The 17,537-nt window shown below is 59.8% G+C and overlaps 2 protein-coding genes and 1 long non-coding RNA gene across 4 annotated transcripts; 2 read left to right on the top strand and 1 right to left on the bottom strand.

Annotated features, from left to right (window-relative positions):
* The first annotated feature begins 675 nt into the window (after positions 1–675).
* Positions 676–4,543, top strand: SMIM1 (small integral membrane protein 1 (Vel blood group)). Its single transcript, XM_061382952.1, has 4 exons — positions 676–827; positions 1,121–1,245; positions 3,249–3,375; positions 3,630–4,543. The coding sequence occupies exons 3-4, from the start codon at positions 3,263–3,265 to the stop codon at positions 3,754–3,756; spliced, it is 240 nt and encodes a 79-aa protein (XP_061238936.1). The 5' UTR covers positions 676–827; positions 1,121–1,245; positions 3,249–3,262; the 3' UTR covers positions 3,757–4,543.
* A 1,749-nt stretch (positions 4,544–6,292) lies between these two features.
* Positions 6,293–17,534, bottom strand: LRRC47 (leucine rich repeat containing 47). The gene is made up of 7 exons (XM_061382945.1): positions 16,821–17,534; positions 10,522–10,974; positions 9,687–9,803; positions 9,017–9,132; positions 8,616–8,718; positions 8,288–8,377; positions 6,293–8,145 (listed from the first exon to the last, which is right to left on the bottom strand). The coding sequence occupies exons 1-7, from the start codon at positions 17,517–17,519 to the stop codon at positions 7,897–7,899; spliced, it is 1,827 nt and encodes a 608-aa protein (XP_061238929.1). The 5' UTR covers positions 17,520–17,534; the 3' UTR covers positions 6,293–7,896.
* Positions 8,625–16,421, top strand: LOC133227890 (uncharacterized). Of its 2 annotated transcripts, none has more exons than XR_009729991.1 (5): positions 8,625–8,714; positions 11,415–11,608; positions 12,395–12,547; positions 12,743–13,198; positions 13,685–16,421. It is a non-coding gene; the product is annotated as an uncharacterized LOC133227890 (long non-coding RNA). The 2 variants fall into 2 exon arrangements; XR_009729990.1 differs by having other exon boundaries at positions 12,391–12,547.
* Positions 17,535–17,537: the final 3 nt, after the last annotated feature.

Below are 17,537 nucleotides of genomic sequence, written 5' to 3'. Positions count from 1 at the left end.
CCCTGCGGAAGGAGGAGGGTCGGCCTGCGCACTTTTCTGACCGTCCATCGTTCTGGTGATGACAGCTCTGCAGAGCACAGGCTCGCCTGTCTGTGCTGTACACAGAGGTCTGTGCCCCGCACACAAATACGTGCTCAGTGGACTGGGTCCTTTGCCTCTTCTCTTTGCTTTCCACCCCCACCTGTCCACGCATCCTTTCGTTACTGCAGCGCCCGCCCGCTGAGGGCGTCAGGTGCATGGCCGCCGGGCCCAGGCCTCTAGCCTCTCCGAGAGAGCAGAAGGCCCCCGAAGACCGGCGCCTAACTGCACGCGCCCCGGGAGCTTTCTCGAATCGCCTAGTGCCTCGGTTCTAGCTCGGCAGGCGCGCCCGGGACCCGCTTTTGCGCTCGAGCCCGGCTCCCGGCGGGGAAACTGCGACAGTGGGGAGAGGGTCCGGATATCCTGGCCGCGTCTGGGCACCGCAGAGCGGCGCGGTCTGTGACCCCTGCGGCCCCTGAGGAACGCGACTCCTGGAAGGCCTGGGGCTCTGGCTTGCTCCGCCCCAGCCACGCCCCCGGGAAGCGCCCCGCTCCTCCACCCGGCCCACCCCTGCGTTAGGAGTCCTGCGGCCACCCACCCACCCACGGCCCCAGGTACCACCCCGTTTAGGCCCCACCCAATAAACCAACGCCCCGCCCCTTGTCCAGATCCCACCATCCACCGCCTCGCCTCCGGCCCCGCCCCCACTCAGGCCCCACCACCCACCCGACCACGCCCCCTCTAAGCCCCGCCCGACTCCGGCCCGGGACACGTCTGCGGCGCGGAGCGGCTGGGGGCTGTCGAGCCAGGTGAGACGCGGGGTCGGAGTGCAGCTTCCTCGAGTAGCCAGAGGGAGGAGGTGGTGGGCTTGGTTTCTACAGCCCCCCGCCCACGGGGCCGCGGTCTCCCTGACCTGCGAGCGCCCGGCCCGGAAAAGTGGAGTTGCTGGGGTGGGGGCGGGGTTGAATGGTCCCTCGGCCCACAGACCCCCGAGGCCAACTGCCGGGCCAGCTCTTGCTGGCCGCTTGGGACGCCCCAGAGCCCCTTTCCCTTCCCTACTCTTGCTCCTCTTCACTTTTTCTTTATTTTCTCTTTCTTTAAGGTTGGAGAATTCTGAGACTCCCCAGACCCCAAACTGCGAGCTGGGAGGTGAGATTCACTGGCCGAGCTCTGACCATTTTCCTGGATCACAGAGGCTTCAATCCCTGACGTCAGGACTCTCCCCTTGTAAGTTGTGGGCTCCTTGGAAGTGCATTGGGGTGAGGGGGTCTTAATGTATGTACCGTCCCTGTGTGCCCAGAACTCTGTCCCCACACACTCCCAAGAGGCAGGGTACCCCTGGGAGTGAGGCTTCCAGGGTTCAGCAGGTGTCCCTGCCAGGCAGCACAGCCCCAGGGTCCTGTGACACTGTGGTCATCACGTGTGGGTTGGTCAGGCTGCTACAGATGAGTGAGCGAAGCCTTCAGACCTTGGCTCCAGCACATCAGCAGCTTCTGGTGGCTTTGTCCAGCCAGATTGACTTGAGGGCCACAGTCCACATCAATCAGGAACCCGTTCTATCACAAACACCAGGACCCCACTATGCCAGGCTAGAGCAGATTGGGCTGGCCATCCTCACACCAAGAAACCCACAGGTGGGCAGTGGGTGTGCATTTGAAGACTCAGCACCACCGGGTAGTGTTGTAGGATATCCAGACTGCAAAGTGGCTGCTCAGCTCCGGCCATCACATCAAGGAAGAGAGAAGGAGGTGCCTATTCTCTTTCACAAAAGCAAAAGCCTCCTGCTCCTGCTGCTCTCCAGCACCTTGCTCATATGTAGGTGTCATGGGAAGTTCAGTTAAGTTCAGTCACTCAGTCGTATCCAACTCTTTGCAACCCCGTGGACTGCAGCACACCAGGCTTCCCTGTTCATTACCAACTTCCGGAGCTTGCTCAAACTGATGTCGGTGATGCCATACAAAGCAGCAATCAAAACTTGTCTTAGCCCATGAGCATCGCTTGGGGCTGGGACACTGCAGCCTGGAATAAGACAGGGGCTCTGGCCACAGGAGGGAGGGGTGGACATTAGGTAGCTCACAGAGCTGGCTCAAAGCCCCTTTGCTGGACACACCATGGGAAAGCAGAACCCACAGTCAACAAATGTTTGGCTTCCCTGGGGCCTGAGACCTGGCCTGCATGGCTGCCCCCAGAGCACAGGCTCCCATGGGAAGGATAGGCTTTGTGGCTTTGAGACAAGCTCCCTTCCTTCATCCTGAGTCTGGGATTTGGGAAAGGGCAACCTGGAAGGGGTTGAAGGGGGTTCAGAACCGCCTGGTTTCATGAAATTCTGGGTTGGCTTCTTGCTAAGTGGCTCACTGTGCCTTTAAGCCTCTGTGTCCCAGATTACCTGGAAGACAGGTCAGGTTTTCGCAACAAAGTCTCAGGCCTCTAAAAGTGAGGGGCCTCTCAAGTCCCTTGACCACCAGCAGGGCATAGCAGTAGGTGAGGGAGGGGTTGCAACTGGGACAGGCCAGAATTCACAGCTACTGCCACTGCCGCCAAGCCCTACCAGCTGCCCCCAGGCCTGCTGCTCTGCAGGTGCCAGCCCTTTGCCTCCCAGCCTCCAGGGAAGGCTCTGGGGCCTTATCTGGCAGGAATGGGAGGTCAGGCTGTTATCAGGCTTGGTGACCTGACCCCAGCCAAGGGCCCTCCAGGGTGGCAGCAGCTGTGTCTGCCTGACCCCCAGGGTGGAGCAAGCTGGTGGAAACACAGCCTCTCACATTCCTGAGGGCAGGGTTTGGCAGACTTTCAGACTCTATTGGAATTCCCTCTTTGCCTCCTCCCACGTCACCCTGGGCAAGTGGCCTAACCACTCCGCACCCCTAAAGCCAGATGAAAGGATGTGGGAAGAAATTCCCAGGTGGCACAGTGGTAAAGAATCCACCTGCCAATGTAGGAGCTGCAGGAGATGTGTGTTTGATCCCTGGGTGGGGAAGATCCCCTGGAGGAGGAAATGGCAGCCCAGTATTTTTGCCTGGAAAATCCCATGGCAGAGGAGCCTGTTCATGGGGTCGACAAGAATTGGACATGACTGAATGAGGACACAAAGAAGCCAGCCCACCTCGGTGCCTCTCTGCCCTGGCCCCACCGCCAGGCAGACCCTCACCCTAAAAGCAATGGCACGTGAAACCTGACCGCTGGCCCCCTGGGGGTAGAACAGGCCTCAGTCCACCCTCTGTCTCTCCCACCAGAACCCTGTGCCCCCATGATGGAACCCCAGGAGAGTAGCATCAGGTACAGCAGGTGGGAGAACAGCCACCCGGATGAAGTCCATGTGGCCAGCGGGCCCAGCACAGAGGAGGCCTCAGGCTGGCAGAGGTGAGGGGCCAGGAAGGAGGGGCCCCGCTTCGCCCTGTGCAGACCCCTCCTGTCCTTCCTGGCAGCCACCACATCCGTAGACCTGGGCCCCACACTTCCCTGACTTGTTCCTTCACTTGCTCCCTCCTGTCTTCCAAGTTCAGAGTGCCCAGGCTGCCCTGCTGCCCGGGGCCTGGTCCTCCTCCTCCCCCAGCCCCCATCCCTACTCCAGTCAGGGCTGCCTGGGGCTCACGTGCCTGCGGTTCTCACCCTAGGGTCTCCCAGAAGCTGTGCTCGGGCAAGCTGGGCATCGCCATGAAGGTGCTGGGGGGCGTGGCCCTCTTCTGGGTCGTGTTCATCCTGGGCTACGTCACTGGCTACTACGTGCACAAGTGCAAGTAAACGCTGCCCAGACACGCCCCCAGGAGCAAGGCTGGAGGGACACCCTGTGTGCGAGAACCCTTCCATGTGCATGGACCCACCTGCCTACACAGACCATGGTGTACCCAGAGTCCTGTATAACAGCCCCGCTGTGTATACACAGCCCCCCGCCCAATGTATACACAGCCCCTCACCGTGTATAAAGGCATTCCTTGCACCAATGCACAGATTCCAGGGGCTCGCATGGACACCAGTGTGCACCGCTGTCACAGGCACCCACAGACATACAGCCAAACGGGGACACAGGTACATGGGAGCACACACATGCATGCCTGGCACATACCCACCCAGGGACCCATGTGACCGGAAGACCAGTCCCAGCCTGACTGCAGGACACACCCAGGCTAGGCCTGCAGCCCAGGGCCCCCAAACCTCCCTTCTCTCCCTACTGGGGTCCTCCCTGGGTGGGCTTCTGGTGGGGCTGTGTCCCGCCTTGCAGGGTCCTCCCCTCTCTAGCCCTTCTCACTCCCGCTGTGGAAGGATGCCTCTAAGGGCAGGGGTATGTATATCTCTCTGACCATCCACCCTCCCCAGGGGCTGAGTCTTTTCCTGGGCAGACGGGGGAGGGGGCCTTGGCCCTTGTCCAAGACCCACGGCTGTGTCGTCCCTCCAGGAACGTGGGTGTGTTCCCTGGGGCTGTCCACCCTGCCGGGTGGGCTCTGCAGGAGCCTGGCCCTTCTGCCTGCACGCTGTGGGAGGCCCAGACCCTGCACTCGGAGGTGGTCATTAAATGTCTGTTGAACAAAAACGTGGATGATGGTGTCTCCTATGGGCCTCCCCAGTGAGGCGTGACTGATGTGGAACTGGCTGGAGGGCATCTGGACAGCGGCTGGGAGGCCTCTCGCTGAGCTCTGGCCTTGGGATGCACCCAGTCCTGGCCAGGCCCTCTGGCGGGAGGTGAGAACATGGGGCAGGGCTGAGTTTCCATATGTGGCCAGGCCTACTCCTGTGTCTCCTGACCATGGATAGCATCTCCCTGCCTTCGCGCCCTCCTGTTCCAGGCACCCTTATGAGAAACACCGTCTTATAGGACAGTGTCCTCACCCTAGAGTTGAGGGCAGGAGATGAGGACAGTCAGGACCCTCATGGGCTCAGCAGACCTGGGTATTGGAGGCTGAGCTGCCAGGGAGGGCGGAGACCCCATGGGACTGGCTGTAGGCCTGGGTCAGGTGAGCATGAGGTGGGGCTGCACCACCCAGGTGACCCTTTGGCTTTGAGTTCCCTGCTGGGCTGGGGTTCCCCCAGCAGTGATGCTTCAGCAAGGCCTGCTGTGGGGGGTAGGAAAGCAGAGTAAGGGGCTGTGGTGGAGGGTCTGTTCAGCACCCTGGCCTCTGGGGCCCCAGCATCCATCTCCAGAGAGACCCCCCCCACCCCCACCCCCAACTCGGGGAGTGGGCACCACCTGTCTGGCCTCTTTCTGATGCCCCAGTTGGGAGTCTCCTCTGGCCATCTCAGGACTAGCACTGGGGCGGGTACTGTGGGGAGGTGGGCAGGGTCCACCAGCCTGGCAGGCTTAGGCTGGGTGGCCTCCCTGGGCTCTAACTGGTCAGCAGTCCAGCCCAGGGGTACAGGGGCTGGGCCTCCCCAAGGCCTGGTGTAGCCTTGGACAGGAGCGGGGCGGCGGTGCGGGACAGAAGGGAGGAGTCACCCTGGCTGTCCCCTGCCCCCTACTCCCTCTTTCTGAAGCCGGCTTGGCCTCCCTGGCTTCTGAGATGGCCTGCAGCCTCCAGGGCCACGTTCCTCTGGTAGCCCCCTCCCTCTACCATAGAAGCAAGTCTGCTGATGCACAGGAGTGTCTTCCCCAGGGCAAGGCAGGGAGGTGGGCAGGGGCTGCCAGCAGGCAGCTGTACACAGTGCTGGGGTCTGGCCTGGGTCTGGCCAGCCCTACCCCATGTGCCCCCATGACCCAGCGGGTCTCAGAATGGAGAGCTGGGGGCACCAGCTCACACCCTGATGGATGCTCTGTATCCTCGGCCCCTGGGCTCTGCATCCTCGGCCCCTGGGCTCTGCTGGCACTGGGTGCCTGCCTCATGGTGGGGGTTGCAGGCAGGGGCACACAGGGCACCCCCCCACACACATACACACGAGCCACCTGAGACCCTCCCCCCAACCCCATCCCTCCGCCCAGGGCCCCAGCTGGACCCCGTAGCCAGGGTGGAGGCCGTGTCCCAGCAGCCCTGGGGAAGTAGGGAGAAGAGGGGAAGTGCTTGGCCTCTCCCTCAGCAGGTTAGGATTGGGGTGGTCTGCTGGGGTCCCAGCAACTTGACTCCTTCGTGTTTGTCCCTGGGTGGGGGTGTTCTGGGCACTGCCACAGGAGCTGGTTCCCAGGACTGGGGTGGGGTTGAGGGCAGCAGCCTCTCTGGGTCAGGCCCCTGTGACAGGAAGTAACTGTGTCTTGCTTTGTGGCCAGGGGGCCCCTGGTCCTCAGTTCCACCGACACTCCCCACACCCTCCTCCAGAAACCCTGGGAAGGATTCACCAGGAAGGAGCCCAGATGTTCTTATCGAACGTTTTTTATTAGAGGGCTGGACAAAAACATCAGTTTTCCTGCTGTACATTAAATATGTTTCCAAACTTCACACGCAATCAAGCTGCCCCAGAAAAGAGCAGAGGGCTGGCAGCCTCCCCACCATCAGGGAGGCCCCAGATCTGGTGACATGTGGCCGCTGAAGCCAGCCGGGAGCCAAGGGAGCAGCTTGGCTGTGGCCCTGGCCTAGAGCTCCCTGCAGAGCTTTGCTGTGATGTCCGCGCCCATCCCAGCCACGGCATCAGCGGCCTTGACAGCCAGAGGGTCCCAGAGTGACAACGTGGAGGCACGAGGCGGACGTCCGGTAGGTTTGGGGAACACCGTCACAGGCGCCCTCTTTTGCCTGGCTAAGTGTGGCCGCCCCAGGGCCGACGACCGGCAGGCATGCTGGTCGTGACTGCAGAGCTGGGCCGGGTGTCAAGGTGCCACATCGTTCCAGGTGGGCTGGCCGGGCCCTGGGAAACCCACATGGCTGTGCAGCAGGGCATGGGCGCGGGGTGTGGGCCTCTGCTGCTGACGGCTGCACACTGGGTCTGGTGGGGCTCTCGCTAATGCCTCCCCCAAACTGTCCTTCTGATAAAACACACTAACTGTCCTTCGCAGGTCAAACAGCAGAGAAGTCACGGTGTCACTCCACGATGGGGAAGCTGGCGGGTCCCACTGTCTTGTCCTGGCTGCTCCTGGAGCAGTGAAATCTGAGAACTGCCGGCCTGGATTGGCATCACCTAGAAGGCCGGAAGCTGCTGAGCCTCTCAGGGCACATGCCCCATGGTTCCAGGTGTCAGACTCCTCACGTGTCCCCCAGGCACCATCAGCTCGTCCTGGTTCGAGCTGAGCGTGGCCGACCGTCCTGTCCATGCCGGGAGGCTTGTTTTGTGGTGGGAAACCTGCACACTGTCCTCCAATCTCAGGCATGACACCTGGTGGTACTGGTTTACAAAAGGGTGACCCCCACCCCGCCCCAGGTCTGGCCAGTGCAGTGGGAGGGCCCGGCTGTCACCCACCGGCAGGCTCTGCAGCTCACCCCCAAAGCATCCAGCAGCACTAGTAAGAAAAATGATTTGACCAATTCTAAGGTCACATTAAAAAAATTTTTTTATAAAAAGATGATGGTTTATGGCACCTGGAGACCCTGACATCGCCCCTCGTCTCCAGCTGCAGTGCTGGCGCCAGAGGACTTAAAAAAGACCCTGAATCGTAGAAAAATAACTGCGCAGCTCAGTAACACACACACGGTTCAGCTTCTCAACCTAGAGCTGAATATTCACACCAATCATGGTGTCCTTTCCCCCCTGAATACAGTGATTAGCTATGTGTCTATGTGATTGCAGAACCCTGTGAACAGTTCATTCCAACATTTGAGTGACTTCATAAAGAGCGCTGGCAGTCACTTCGGCTGTGAAGGTGGACATTGTGGCCTCCCCCCGTGGCAGGCCGGATGGAGAACTGAACAGAGGGTGCATATATCCTAAAAACACCGAGGTGAAGAATTGTTTAATACCACCCCATGGAAGCCCCGATGAGTTGGTGCAGTGGATGGCACAACCCAGGAGCCTCGGGTGGCAGCCTGGCCATCAGCGCAGCACGGTTACATGGGCAGCGGCGAAGTCCAAGTCCATCTTGGATGGGTACACCACCTTCAGATGCCCCTCCTCGTCCACCACCCGGACCTGCTCCACCACCAGCGGGGTGCTCCCTGTCACTTCGGCACCTGGAGTCGTCTTGGGGTCCAAGCCGTGTCCGCAGACGGCGTCAGACTCGGGGTCCGAGAGGGAACTTTCCTCTCTGTTTTCCAGAGTGTACTTGTTGATTTCTGCCATTTTCTGCAAATGAAAAATATCTTCTTAATCGAGAGAAAAAGCCAACCCAGGGAAGTCATGGTAAAGGGCTGTGGATGGGCCATCAGTCCTGCGGGGTCAGTGCCTTGGTGGGTGGCATGCGCAGGGTGGGGCAGGGCTGGCTCACCAGGATGAGTGCATCCATGATATCTTTGCAAATCTGCAGGCTCGCAGCGCTCGTCACTTCCAGAAACAGATCACTTGTGGTTTTCTTAATCTTAAAAAGAAAATGGGAAGATTTTAAGAAAGAACCAAGTTATCACAAGCAGATGCCATCAGCTCTGATGTCTCCTCTGCAGAAAACCCCTTGTGGCACGTGGACCCAGACGTGGCCTCTCCGAGGGGCGCAGCGCACACGGTGAGTCGTGGGCGGCCAAGGACGCCAGCAGCGACGTAGGTGAACGAGACACGCGACATGGCCTCAGAAACACTCAGATGCTGACAGCAGCCCCCACCTTGGTCTTCTCGCTGTTCGTGATTGGTGGGAAGGAGATCACGTCGCCGTCCGCATCCACGAGGCAGGGGTAGTGCTCCTTCCCGTCCAGCAAGTGCAGGTACCTGGTGGGAGCACACACAGTCTCAGGCTCGGCAGTAAACGCGGGCTGGAGGGGGGCTCTCTGTCAGGGCAAGGGCAAGTTCCCTGGGCCTCCAAGGGGCCCAATCCCAGCCAGTGGGCCCAGCTGCCCCCTGCCTTGGCCTCTGTCCCAGGCACTTAGTGGATGTGCCAATGGCCACCCTTCCCCAGACAACACGCCTGCCAGGCACTGATTCTCTGAAGCCAGGAGATGCAGTGCTAACAGTGTGAGCGCCTCGAGGAGACTGAATCCCCGGGAGGAGTGAGAGTCCCCTTGCCAACCTGTGCAGGCCCGACACGTTCTGCCGCTTCTTCTGCTTCCTGTGCTCCTCGGCCTCCAGCTGCAGCTGTCGCACCAGGTCCTTGGCCTTGACCTCTCGGCGCCCCAGGGGGATGATCTACAAGGGGGAGAACTTCACACTGGCCTGGTGCTGTGGGTCCCAGTGAGAGGGCCAGCTGGCTGAGGAGAGCCACGTCACGTGCGGACATGTGCCTTCAGAGGTCACCCCAGGGGCTGAACCTGAAACCCCTTAAGCACAACTGCGTCCCCACGCTTGTGCTCTGAGGTGGCCGTGGGAGGAGACGGGGCTGGCACCCATCCCCGGGGAACCCTCCTCTGCCGGGCCCGCAGTGCCTTGTGTAGCAGCAGAGACTAGGAGCAGGACCTTGACAGGACAACGCACACTGCAGTCAGCCCCAGATCAGGGGGTTTGCAACTGGGATGTAAATAGCAGTTTTTGGTTAAGTTAATGAGCAGCTGAAGGAATCACTTTCAAATTACACCTCCTTTGATGTTTACTTTTGAAGGTAACTGTCGACACAGCCTGCCTTATCCTCTTGCAGCACAGCATGGTCACATTCTAACCAGGATGCTCTGACAATCGTCCACATGTATACTTTTCTAAAGCTACAGACGGAACACTGGGACTGCACACTGGGCTGTGAGCCTCACCTTGAAGTCCTGTGGGGGGCGGGCAGCATAGAGCAGGGGCCCCCGGACAGCTCCGAGGTCGTGGGTTGCGATGGTGGCCACCGTCCTCTTCTCACAGAGGTCCTCGTGCAGCTTCGTCTGCAGCAGGGGATCCAGGGCGGCGGTGCTAAGCGTGTGAGGCCCATCACCCTGGCCTCCAGAGCAGCCCCACCTGCTGCCTCCTTTCTCTGCCTCCCCAGCCACCTGTTTCTCTTGTGGAGCCTTCCTTAGAGAACTGTTATCTGCTTATTAGCAGGATTTTCTCTTTCCCCAACTCTTACTACACGATGCTCAACACTTCCTACACGATGCTCAACACTTCCAAGGATCCATCCCGAGCTAAGTTTGAGTGAATAAGCACAAGTGTGACTTCACAAGAAAAACCAGCCCAGATCTCAGGTCCTGGCTCAGCTCCCTCCCTGAACGGGTGGCCTTTCACAGGTGGCCTCAGCCACGCAACCATGCTTGGGGTTTCCCATGGGCAAGGATGTGCTGTTTATTTTAAAACCTGGGCAGATGTCACATAAAGACAACAAATTCCTCTTGTCTAAGTAAAGCTTCACAGAAACTCAACAACTCACCCAAGGACGTGCTGGCGAGAGCTGACAGTCCTAATACTATCTCATGTGAGACCAAGTGCGTCACTTACTACATAAATGTACTAGTGACATTTCAGAGACTCAGGACGGAGGCCCCTCCCCACCTACCCAGGCCAGGTCAGGGGAGGAAACCCAGGCGCTTTGCAGGAGTGACGCCCAAGGTCGCCAGGCCCACGGCCCATCCTCCCCGCCCCACGCACACAGCTGTGGGCACTCACCTGGCAGGACAGGAACCGTTTCAGCGCGTTCCCGGGCCGCAGATCCATGCCCCGCACGACAGCGCCCACGAAGAACGGCCGCACATCCCTGACCTCGGGGCTTGCCCGAACGGTCAGCAGGGAGCGGTTCTCTGACACGTGCAGGACCCGGAGCAGCAGCCGGCTGGCCTCGTCCACTACCGCGTCCAAGCCCTCGCCGCTCTCCCTCTTCTTCCGCTCCCGCCTCTTCCGCCGGCCCTCCTCCTTGTCGGGGCCCTCGGCCTTGCCCCGGCACCGGCCGCGGCCCCCAGCACGCAGGTACTCCAGGATGGACCTGGTCTGACAGCCGCTGACCATCTTCTCCAGACGTTTGTCTCGCAGCCTGTTCCCTCGGAAGTTGATGTCCTTGAGCTTTGGGCAGTCAGCCAGCTCCGCCGGGATCTCGCTCAGCTGGTTGTTGGACAGGTCCAGTGTCTGCAAGGGAGCCCGGGACACATCAGATCCCCAGCTCTGGTCTGTTGCTGGGCCATGAGAGGCCCCCAAGGCCCACCCTCATTGACCGTCTGCCCTGTATCAGCAACACAACACACGCCATGCTTGCCCCCGCCCCGGTGCCCAGTATGGACACATGGACTGTCCACTGAGGGGAGGTGTGGATGGCCTGCCAGTCACCTCTCTAAAATGCTGCATGACCACTGTGTGCTCATGGTTGCCAACTACAGCACAATTTCAGGTCGACGGTTGGGTTGAGGAAAAAAAGATGGCAAGGAGGGAGGGGAATGTTCGGTGAAGAACAAGCAGGGACTTCACATGAAAAACACATTTCCCACAAAATAGTGATAGTGTTTTTATCGTTTTCAGTACTTATTTGGTGGCCTTAGTTGCCCCATGGCAGGTGTGATCTTAATTTCCAGACCAAAGATCAAACCCACATCCCCTGCACTGCAAGGCAGATTCTTAACCACAGCCCATCAGGGAAGCCCCATGATGTTTGTAAGTAAATGAGCAGAAGAGAAAGAACAGAGCACGAGTAACAGCGTCGCGCTCCACGCTGAGATGCAGCGTTTCCAGCACACAGGGGATCCTCCTGTACCCTGCATGTGTGATGGTGAGTTTGCGTCAATGCTGGGAGGGCTCTGGGCCCTTTGCTGTGATGTGGGAGGAGGGAGTGGGGGGCCACTGCTGTCTGTGCATCAGGAGGCCCGTAAGAAGGGACAGGAAGATGAGGGAAGCAGTCCTGAGTGCCGCTGACCCCCTGGGGTAAGAGGTGGTGGGTGGAGGGCAGGGTCCTGTGCCCTGGGGGTGGGGGTGGGGGAGGTGGGGAACAACTCAGCTGGTGGTAAAGAGGACAGCCCCTCCTAGGATACTGGCCACACCACTGTCCCAGGGGCCATCCAGCCCTGCAAGTAAATGGCTTCTTGTGGGGAGCTCTGGCGAGACCTTGCACAGCTTTGCTTACACCTGACCTGGGCTTAGGCACTTGACAGGGTGGCCTGGGGAGAAGCCTGCTGGCCTGGTTTAGTTGGAGCGAGCACAGGGGTTTGGTCTTTGAAAAGTAAGACAGTGATGGGTGGTAGGGGCCTCCTGAGGACTGAGGATCAGGGAGTGCTTGGGTGAGACCACTGCAGAGCCCCAGTGACAACCCAGTGGGCAGGCTCCTCTGGACACTCAGGAAGCAGCACTCACACCAGCATGGCCTGTGAGGAGTCCTGGTCCTGACCGGGACACAATGGTCCCGAAAGACCCACAGCCGGTGGCAGGGTTGTCACCAGCTGGGAAGGTGGGCAGGGGCTCTGAGGATGCCGTCTACTGTGGTTACACAGAAGGCAACCCCAAGTTACAAAGGGACCCTTCTTTATCACTCCTGTCTGGGGCCCTCTGGCTCGGCAGTCAGGCTGCAGCGAGGCTGGGACAGCAGTGTGGAGGGGCATGGCAGGTGGGAGTGCGACAGAAGAGCCTCCGCCTGGCAGGACCAGAGGCCTGGGGAGAAGGGAGCACTGCCAAGCAGGCTCTGATCCTGCATTCAACCTGGAAACAGAAAGAAAAGGTGAGCCCAGTGCAGTCTCCAAGTGTCACCAGGGACTGAATACTCAGTGGTCACCAGGCTGCAGGTTAACTCAGCAGTCAGTGCTGCCTCTCTTGGCCTGTCCCTCCATGTGGGCAAGACTGGACGGGTGGGCAGATGGGCTGAAACGTGGCTCTTCCAGGCCACCCTGTGACACCTTGCCCCCCCACCCAATAGGACATGGTGGTGCCCCTGTCCTGCAGTTGCGCAGTGCTGAGCCCACGTGTCCTGTATCAGAAGACGCCTGCTCTGGAGGACTGGCCAGAGACACCTAGACTGATGTCTGCATGTGCACACCCAGCCAGGCTGGGGCCAGATGAGCTGGGTCCCGTGCCCGCAGGGAGGCTGTGAGCAGGAACAAAGGGCTGCTGTGTCACAGTCAGGTCTGCACATCCAGCCCTGGGGTCTCCTGTACCATCCAGACGGGCTTTGGCCGAACAGCCTGGACTCCACTGGCACCTCTGTGGCGTGAAGGCACAGCCGCCAACGATGGAGTGCGTCTGCCTCCGTGGTTAGAAGACCCTGAGACAGCAGCCGGGGAGGCGCCAGCAAGGAATCGGGGCAGGAGGGATCCCCAGCTCTAACAGAGCCGTGCCAGGCCAGCAGCCTGGTGAAGCGGTCTCCACAGGGCAGGTGCAGTAGTGTCGGGGCGGGGCCACACAGGGCAACAATCACTAACACTGGCTATTTCTGGCAGCAAGTGGTGGCAGCTCAGGACCTGCCCTGAGGCCCTGGGCAGAGTAGGGGCTGGGCAGCTGCTGGGTCTCTGGGGGCCATGTCCAGCAGAAACAGGGAGACCACTAACAAGCAAAAACTGACCCCAGCAGCACCATGTGCCACGCCCAGCCCCACCTAAACCGCAGATTTGATGTGGAGTCCACAGGTTTCCCAAGTGGACCAGGAGCGCTGGGTGGGGGAGGGGGTCGAAGATGGGGGGGCAGTGTTGGGTCTCCAGGAGATGGGAGAAACCCGGACGTAACATCCACACAGGGAGTTCAATTGCACAAGAGGGTGGGAGATAAGAAATGCAGCGTCACCAAGGGGAGAATTAAGTGCACTTGGAGGCACCTCCTTCAGGGCACCTTCCCAGGACACCCACCCATTCCCTCCCTCCTGTAGGTGACACTGGCTGGGCACGGCCAGTCTCCACCCTAGACTACAACTTGACCACTGCTGGGCCACACTGCAGGGGAAGGACCCTAACTTCCTTGCTGAGACCACAGACACATATCCCTGGGGGTGTGGAAGAACCCCTCTGCTCCAGCTGAGGGGACCAGGACCCACCATCTCCAGCAGCAACTGATAAAATAAGAAGATGGAAAGATACTTCTTTGTGGAAGCTGATTCTGGGAGGAGTCCTGTATGTGAGTGACACTGGGCCTGGCACTGGCAGGACTGGGACAAACCCCGGACACTGTGCTCCTTCAGCTGACAAACGTGCTGTCCCAGGACAGCTGGGGGCAGGTCCGTCCTGCCCATCCCTCCAGTGGTCCCCAATGGGAGTGCCACGGGTGTGGAGAGCAGTCACTGACAGGGCAGAGAGCTGTTAGTGGGGGCCCATCTCTGGCTCGTCACAGTCCAGCGGCTGAGTCCATGGGTAATGGAATCTGGTGGCGAGAAGCCTGGCTAGCGGCCCTGAGGCTGGGCCAAGGAGGAAGCTGGGCTCTCCAGGCAGCGTGGGCCGGGATGGGGAGGACAGCTCTGTGCAGCCTCCTTGCCCCCGTAGCTGCAGTGGAGACGAGGGTCCGGCCTTCACGACTCTCAGATGAGTGGACACCAAGGCACTCACAGGGGCCCTCTGCGGACTGGGGGTTGAGTGGGACAAGCAGGGGCTGTGTGCTGTCACTCTGGCGGCCCCTCCAGGTGCCCACATCCATGTGACTCTCCCGTGACTCTCGACTGAGCTCTGCTTACAGAACCAGCAGGATGCAGTGGACTCAGTGGGCTGTGGGGTCCATGTCTGCTTCCCGAGAAGGCCTGGCTCCGGAGCCCTGAGGTACCATGTGAGGGCAGACCATCTGGCTGGGGCGGGAGACGTCCCGAGTTGACACAGAGAGAGGAGTCAGCCGTGTCAGCTGAGCCCAGCCTGAGCCCACAGCAGCTGACTGCGGCCACACGAGCCATGAACAGCGGAGGCGCTGGTCCAGCTGGGCTGGCCCAGAGTGGATGACGGGGATCAAAGAAAACTGCTGTTGTTGGGTTAAGCCGCAACCTTGGCCCGGCTATACAGCCACAGAGGACACGCACCAGCACTGTCACCGTGCTGTCTTCACGACACCACTGTCACCTTCACAGTTCTCACAGGGGAGGGGATGGGCAGGAGCCCAGGGCGCTGCTACAAGACGCTGAACTGAACCCACATTTTCCAGTTCTGAGCTCAGCTGTCCCCCCACAGTGCAGGAAGGACAGAGAAAACTGGTGTCCTTGCAGCTCCAGCAGGTGGAGGGACTCTGCTTCACCCAGTTCAAGCAGCCATTCCCCCAGGGAGGCATCACTTTAGAAAAGGCTCCCAAAGGACATCGAAGTCCAAGCAGATTCCCAGCAGCTCTGACGTGATGCTCTCCAAGAAACGGCCTCTTCATGTAACAGAGATGGATGGCAATCTAAAATGGGAACAAGGTGGGCCAGGAAACTGGGGGCTGAGCAGTGAGACATTCTCTCTGACCTGAGTGAGGGCATTCTGGGCACAACAAAGACGACTTTACGGGGCAGGTATGCAGAGCTACGTAGAACATTAAACAAAACAAACCCAAACTTTCACCTTCTGTAAAATCAAGAGTGGGAGACGGGTGACGCAACAGAAAGGGCTTACACCACGTGTCACACCAGCCTCTTAGGGAAGCTACAGCCCTGGGAACCAGTTTCTGGGAGTCGTTCCAGGAGCCTCCGGAGCGGCTTCCTGGAAACACCAGCAAGTGCGTGTCACTCTGTTCTTGCGACCACACACACACACACTTCTATCCTGACACAATGATGTTGTTCTTTGCAATGCCATGGACGGAAGCACGTCAGGCTCCTCTGTCCTCCACGATCTCATGTCCATCGAGTTGGTGATGCCATCCAACTATCTCATCCTCTGTCACCCCCTTCTCCTGCTCTCAATTCTGCCCCCAATCAGGATCTTTTCCAATGAGTATGACTCTTCACATCAGGTGGCCAAAGTACTGGAGCTTCAGCTTCAGCATCAGTCCTTCCAGTGAATAGTCAGGGTTGATTTCCTTTAGGATTAACTGGTTTGATCTCCTTGGTGTCCAAGGGACTCTCAAGAGTCGTTTCCAGCACCACAATTTGAAAGCATCAGTTCTTTGGCCTTCTTTATGATCCAACTCTCACATCCCTACATGACTACTGGGAAAACCACAGATTTGACTATACCAACCTTTGTCGGCAAGCGATGTCTCTGCTTTTTAATCCTGACACATAGACATTTGTAAAATGAGTTGGCAACATCTCAAGAGCAATTCCCGATGCAAAAAGGTCAGTTGCATACACATTTGATTGTTTAAAAAAGTCTGCACAAAAGGGATGGAAAAAAAGTGAAAGAAACAGAGGCCTGCCTCTTTAAGGACAAGAGCCTCTAGACTGGACTTAGGCCGTGGTGCCCGCAACCTCTGCCCTTCTGTCTCTTCCTCAATAGATTTACTAGGCCTTAGTTATGAGCCCAGCATTGTTTGACCCGGGGTCCCCAGATAAATAAAACAAGCAAGCAGCCCCTACACAGAACAGTCTAGAGAATGCTGAAAGCTATTCGCTGTGTACTCTGGGCAATCCTTCCCGCCTCCTGTAAGACAGGAATAACCATCCTTGCCTTGAAAAGTCGCTGCTGGGGTCCAGTAAACTATCCTGTGAGATCACACGAGGGGCCTTATGCAAATTCCAGTCATTTCACAGCTTCCTGCCCTGTCTGGGAGGTCCCGCGTACAGAGCTCACTGTCCTTTCGCAAATATTTGGAGATACAAACATTTAGCAATGAGTCCCTGCTGCTGACCTGCTTCCGACCTGAGCGGGAAGCCCACCCGGTTCGCAATCAAGAAACACAATCAAAGTGTTAAGCGTTAAAGCCCAGTTGTCAGCAGAATGTGATGCGAGCCGCGAGACCACCAGAGGATGGAGGTCAGGCGAATGGGAAGGGACCTGGGGGTGGACCGGCTTCCCAGCGGTGCCGACGCTGCGGTGGCCCTTCCCGGCCGAGGAGAAACGGCTCAACACCGGGAGATCGCCCACCGCGGCTACCAGAGGGCCCGCCCCGCTCACCTTGAGCGACGCCAGGTGGGCAATGTCAGGGCTGAGCTCCCGGAGGCAGTTGTCAGCCGCCGCCAGTTCGCTGAGCAGCGGCAGCGCGCCGGGGAGGAAAAGCGCGGCGGGGAAGGCGTCCAGGCGGTTGCCGGTGAGGTTGAGGGTCTGCAGGCGCGGCGCGCACCGCGCCAAGTCGGCCGGCAGCTCGCGCAGCCTGTTGCCGCTAAGGTTGAGGCTCTGCAGCTGCGGGAGGCCCGGCGGCTCGGCGGGGCCTAGGCCCTGGCCCGGGGGCAGCGCCTCCAGCGCGTTGCCCGACAGGTCGAGCACACGCAGCGCGGGCAGCGGGCCAAGCTCTGGACTCAGGCCGGGCCCCAGCGCGTTGCGCCGCAGCACGAGGCTGTGCAGCTGCGGGAGGCCTTGCGCCAGGCCTGGGCCTGGCTCGCGCAAGCTCCCGCAGCCGCTCACCTCCAGGTAATGCAGCAGCGGTAGGGTGAAGAGCCGCGGAGGCAGCCGCCCGCCCGCCGCGCGCACCCGTTCCTCCAGTCCGGGCCCCGTCAGCAGCAGCTCCCGCCGCCGCTCCCGCTCCGCCAGGTCCAGCTCGGGCCAGGCCTCCGACACCGCAGCCGCCGCCGCCATCGCGCCGCCGCTCCCGCAGCCCCTGCCGGTGCGCTTCCGGGGCATGCGGCGCAGCTTCCTGTCTGGGCCGGAAAGCGCCATCGAGAGCAGCGCGGGCGC

The sequence above is a fragment of the Bos javanicus genome, chromosome 16 (genome assembly GCF_032452875.1).
Source record: "Bos javanicus breed banteng chromosome 16, ARS-OSU_banteng_1.0, whole genome shotgun sequence".
Classification (NCBI taxonomy): Eukaryota; Metazoa; Chordata; class Mammalia; order Artiodactyla; family Bovidae; genus Bos; species Bos javanicus.
This window is presented reverse-complemented; position numbering and strand designations above follow the sequence as displayed.

Coding starts and splice junctions, on each gene's coding strand:
- SMIM1 (XM_061382952.1), top strand. CDS start 3,263: ATGATGGAACCCCAGGAGAGTAGCATCAGGTACAGCAGGTGGGAGAAC. Junction 3,376..3,629: donor GAGGCCTCAGGCTGGCAGAG/GTGAGGGGCCAG, acceptor TTCTCACCCTAG/GGTCTCCCAGAAGCTGTGCT.
- LRRC47 (XM_061382945.1), bottom strand. CDS start 17,519: ATGGCGCTTTCCGGCCCAGACAGGAAGCTGCGCCGCATGCCCCGGAAG. Junction 10,975..16,820: donor CCCACCTGGCGTCGCTCAAG/GTGAGCGGGGCG, acceptor GCTCCCTTGCAG/ACACTGGACCTGTCCAACAA. Junction 9,804..10,521: donor AACGGTTCCTGTCCTGCCAG/GTGAGTGCCCAC, acceptor CCCCTGCTGCAG/ACGAAGCTGCACGAGGACCT.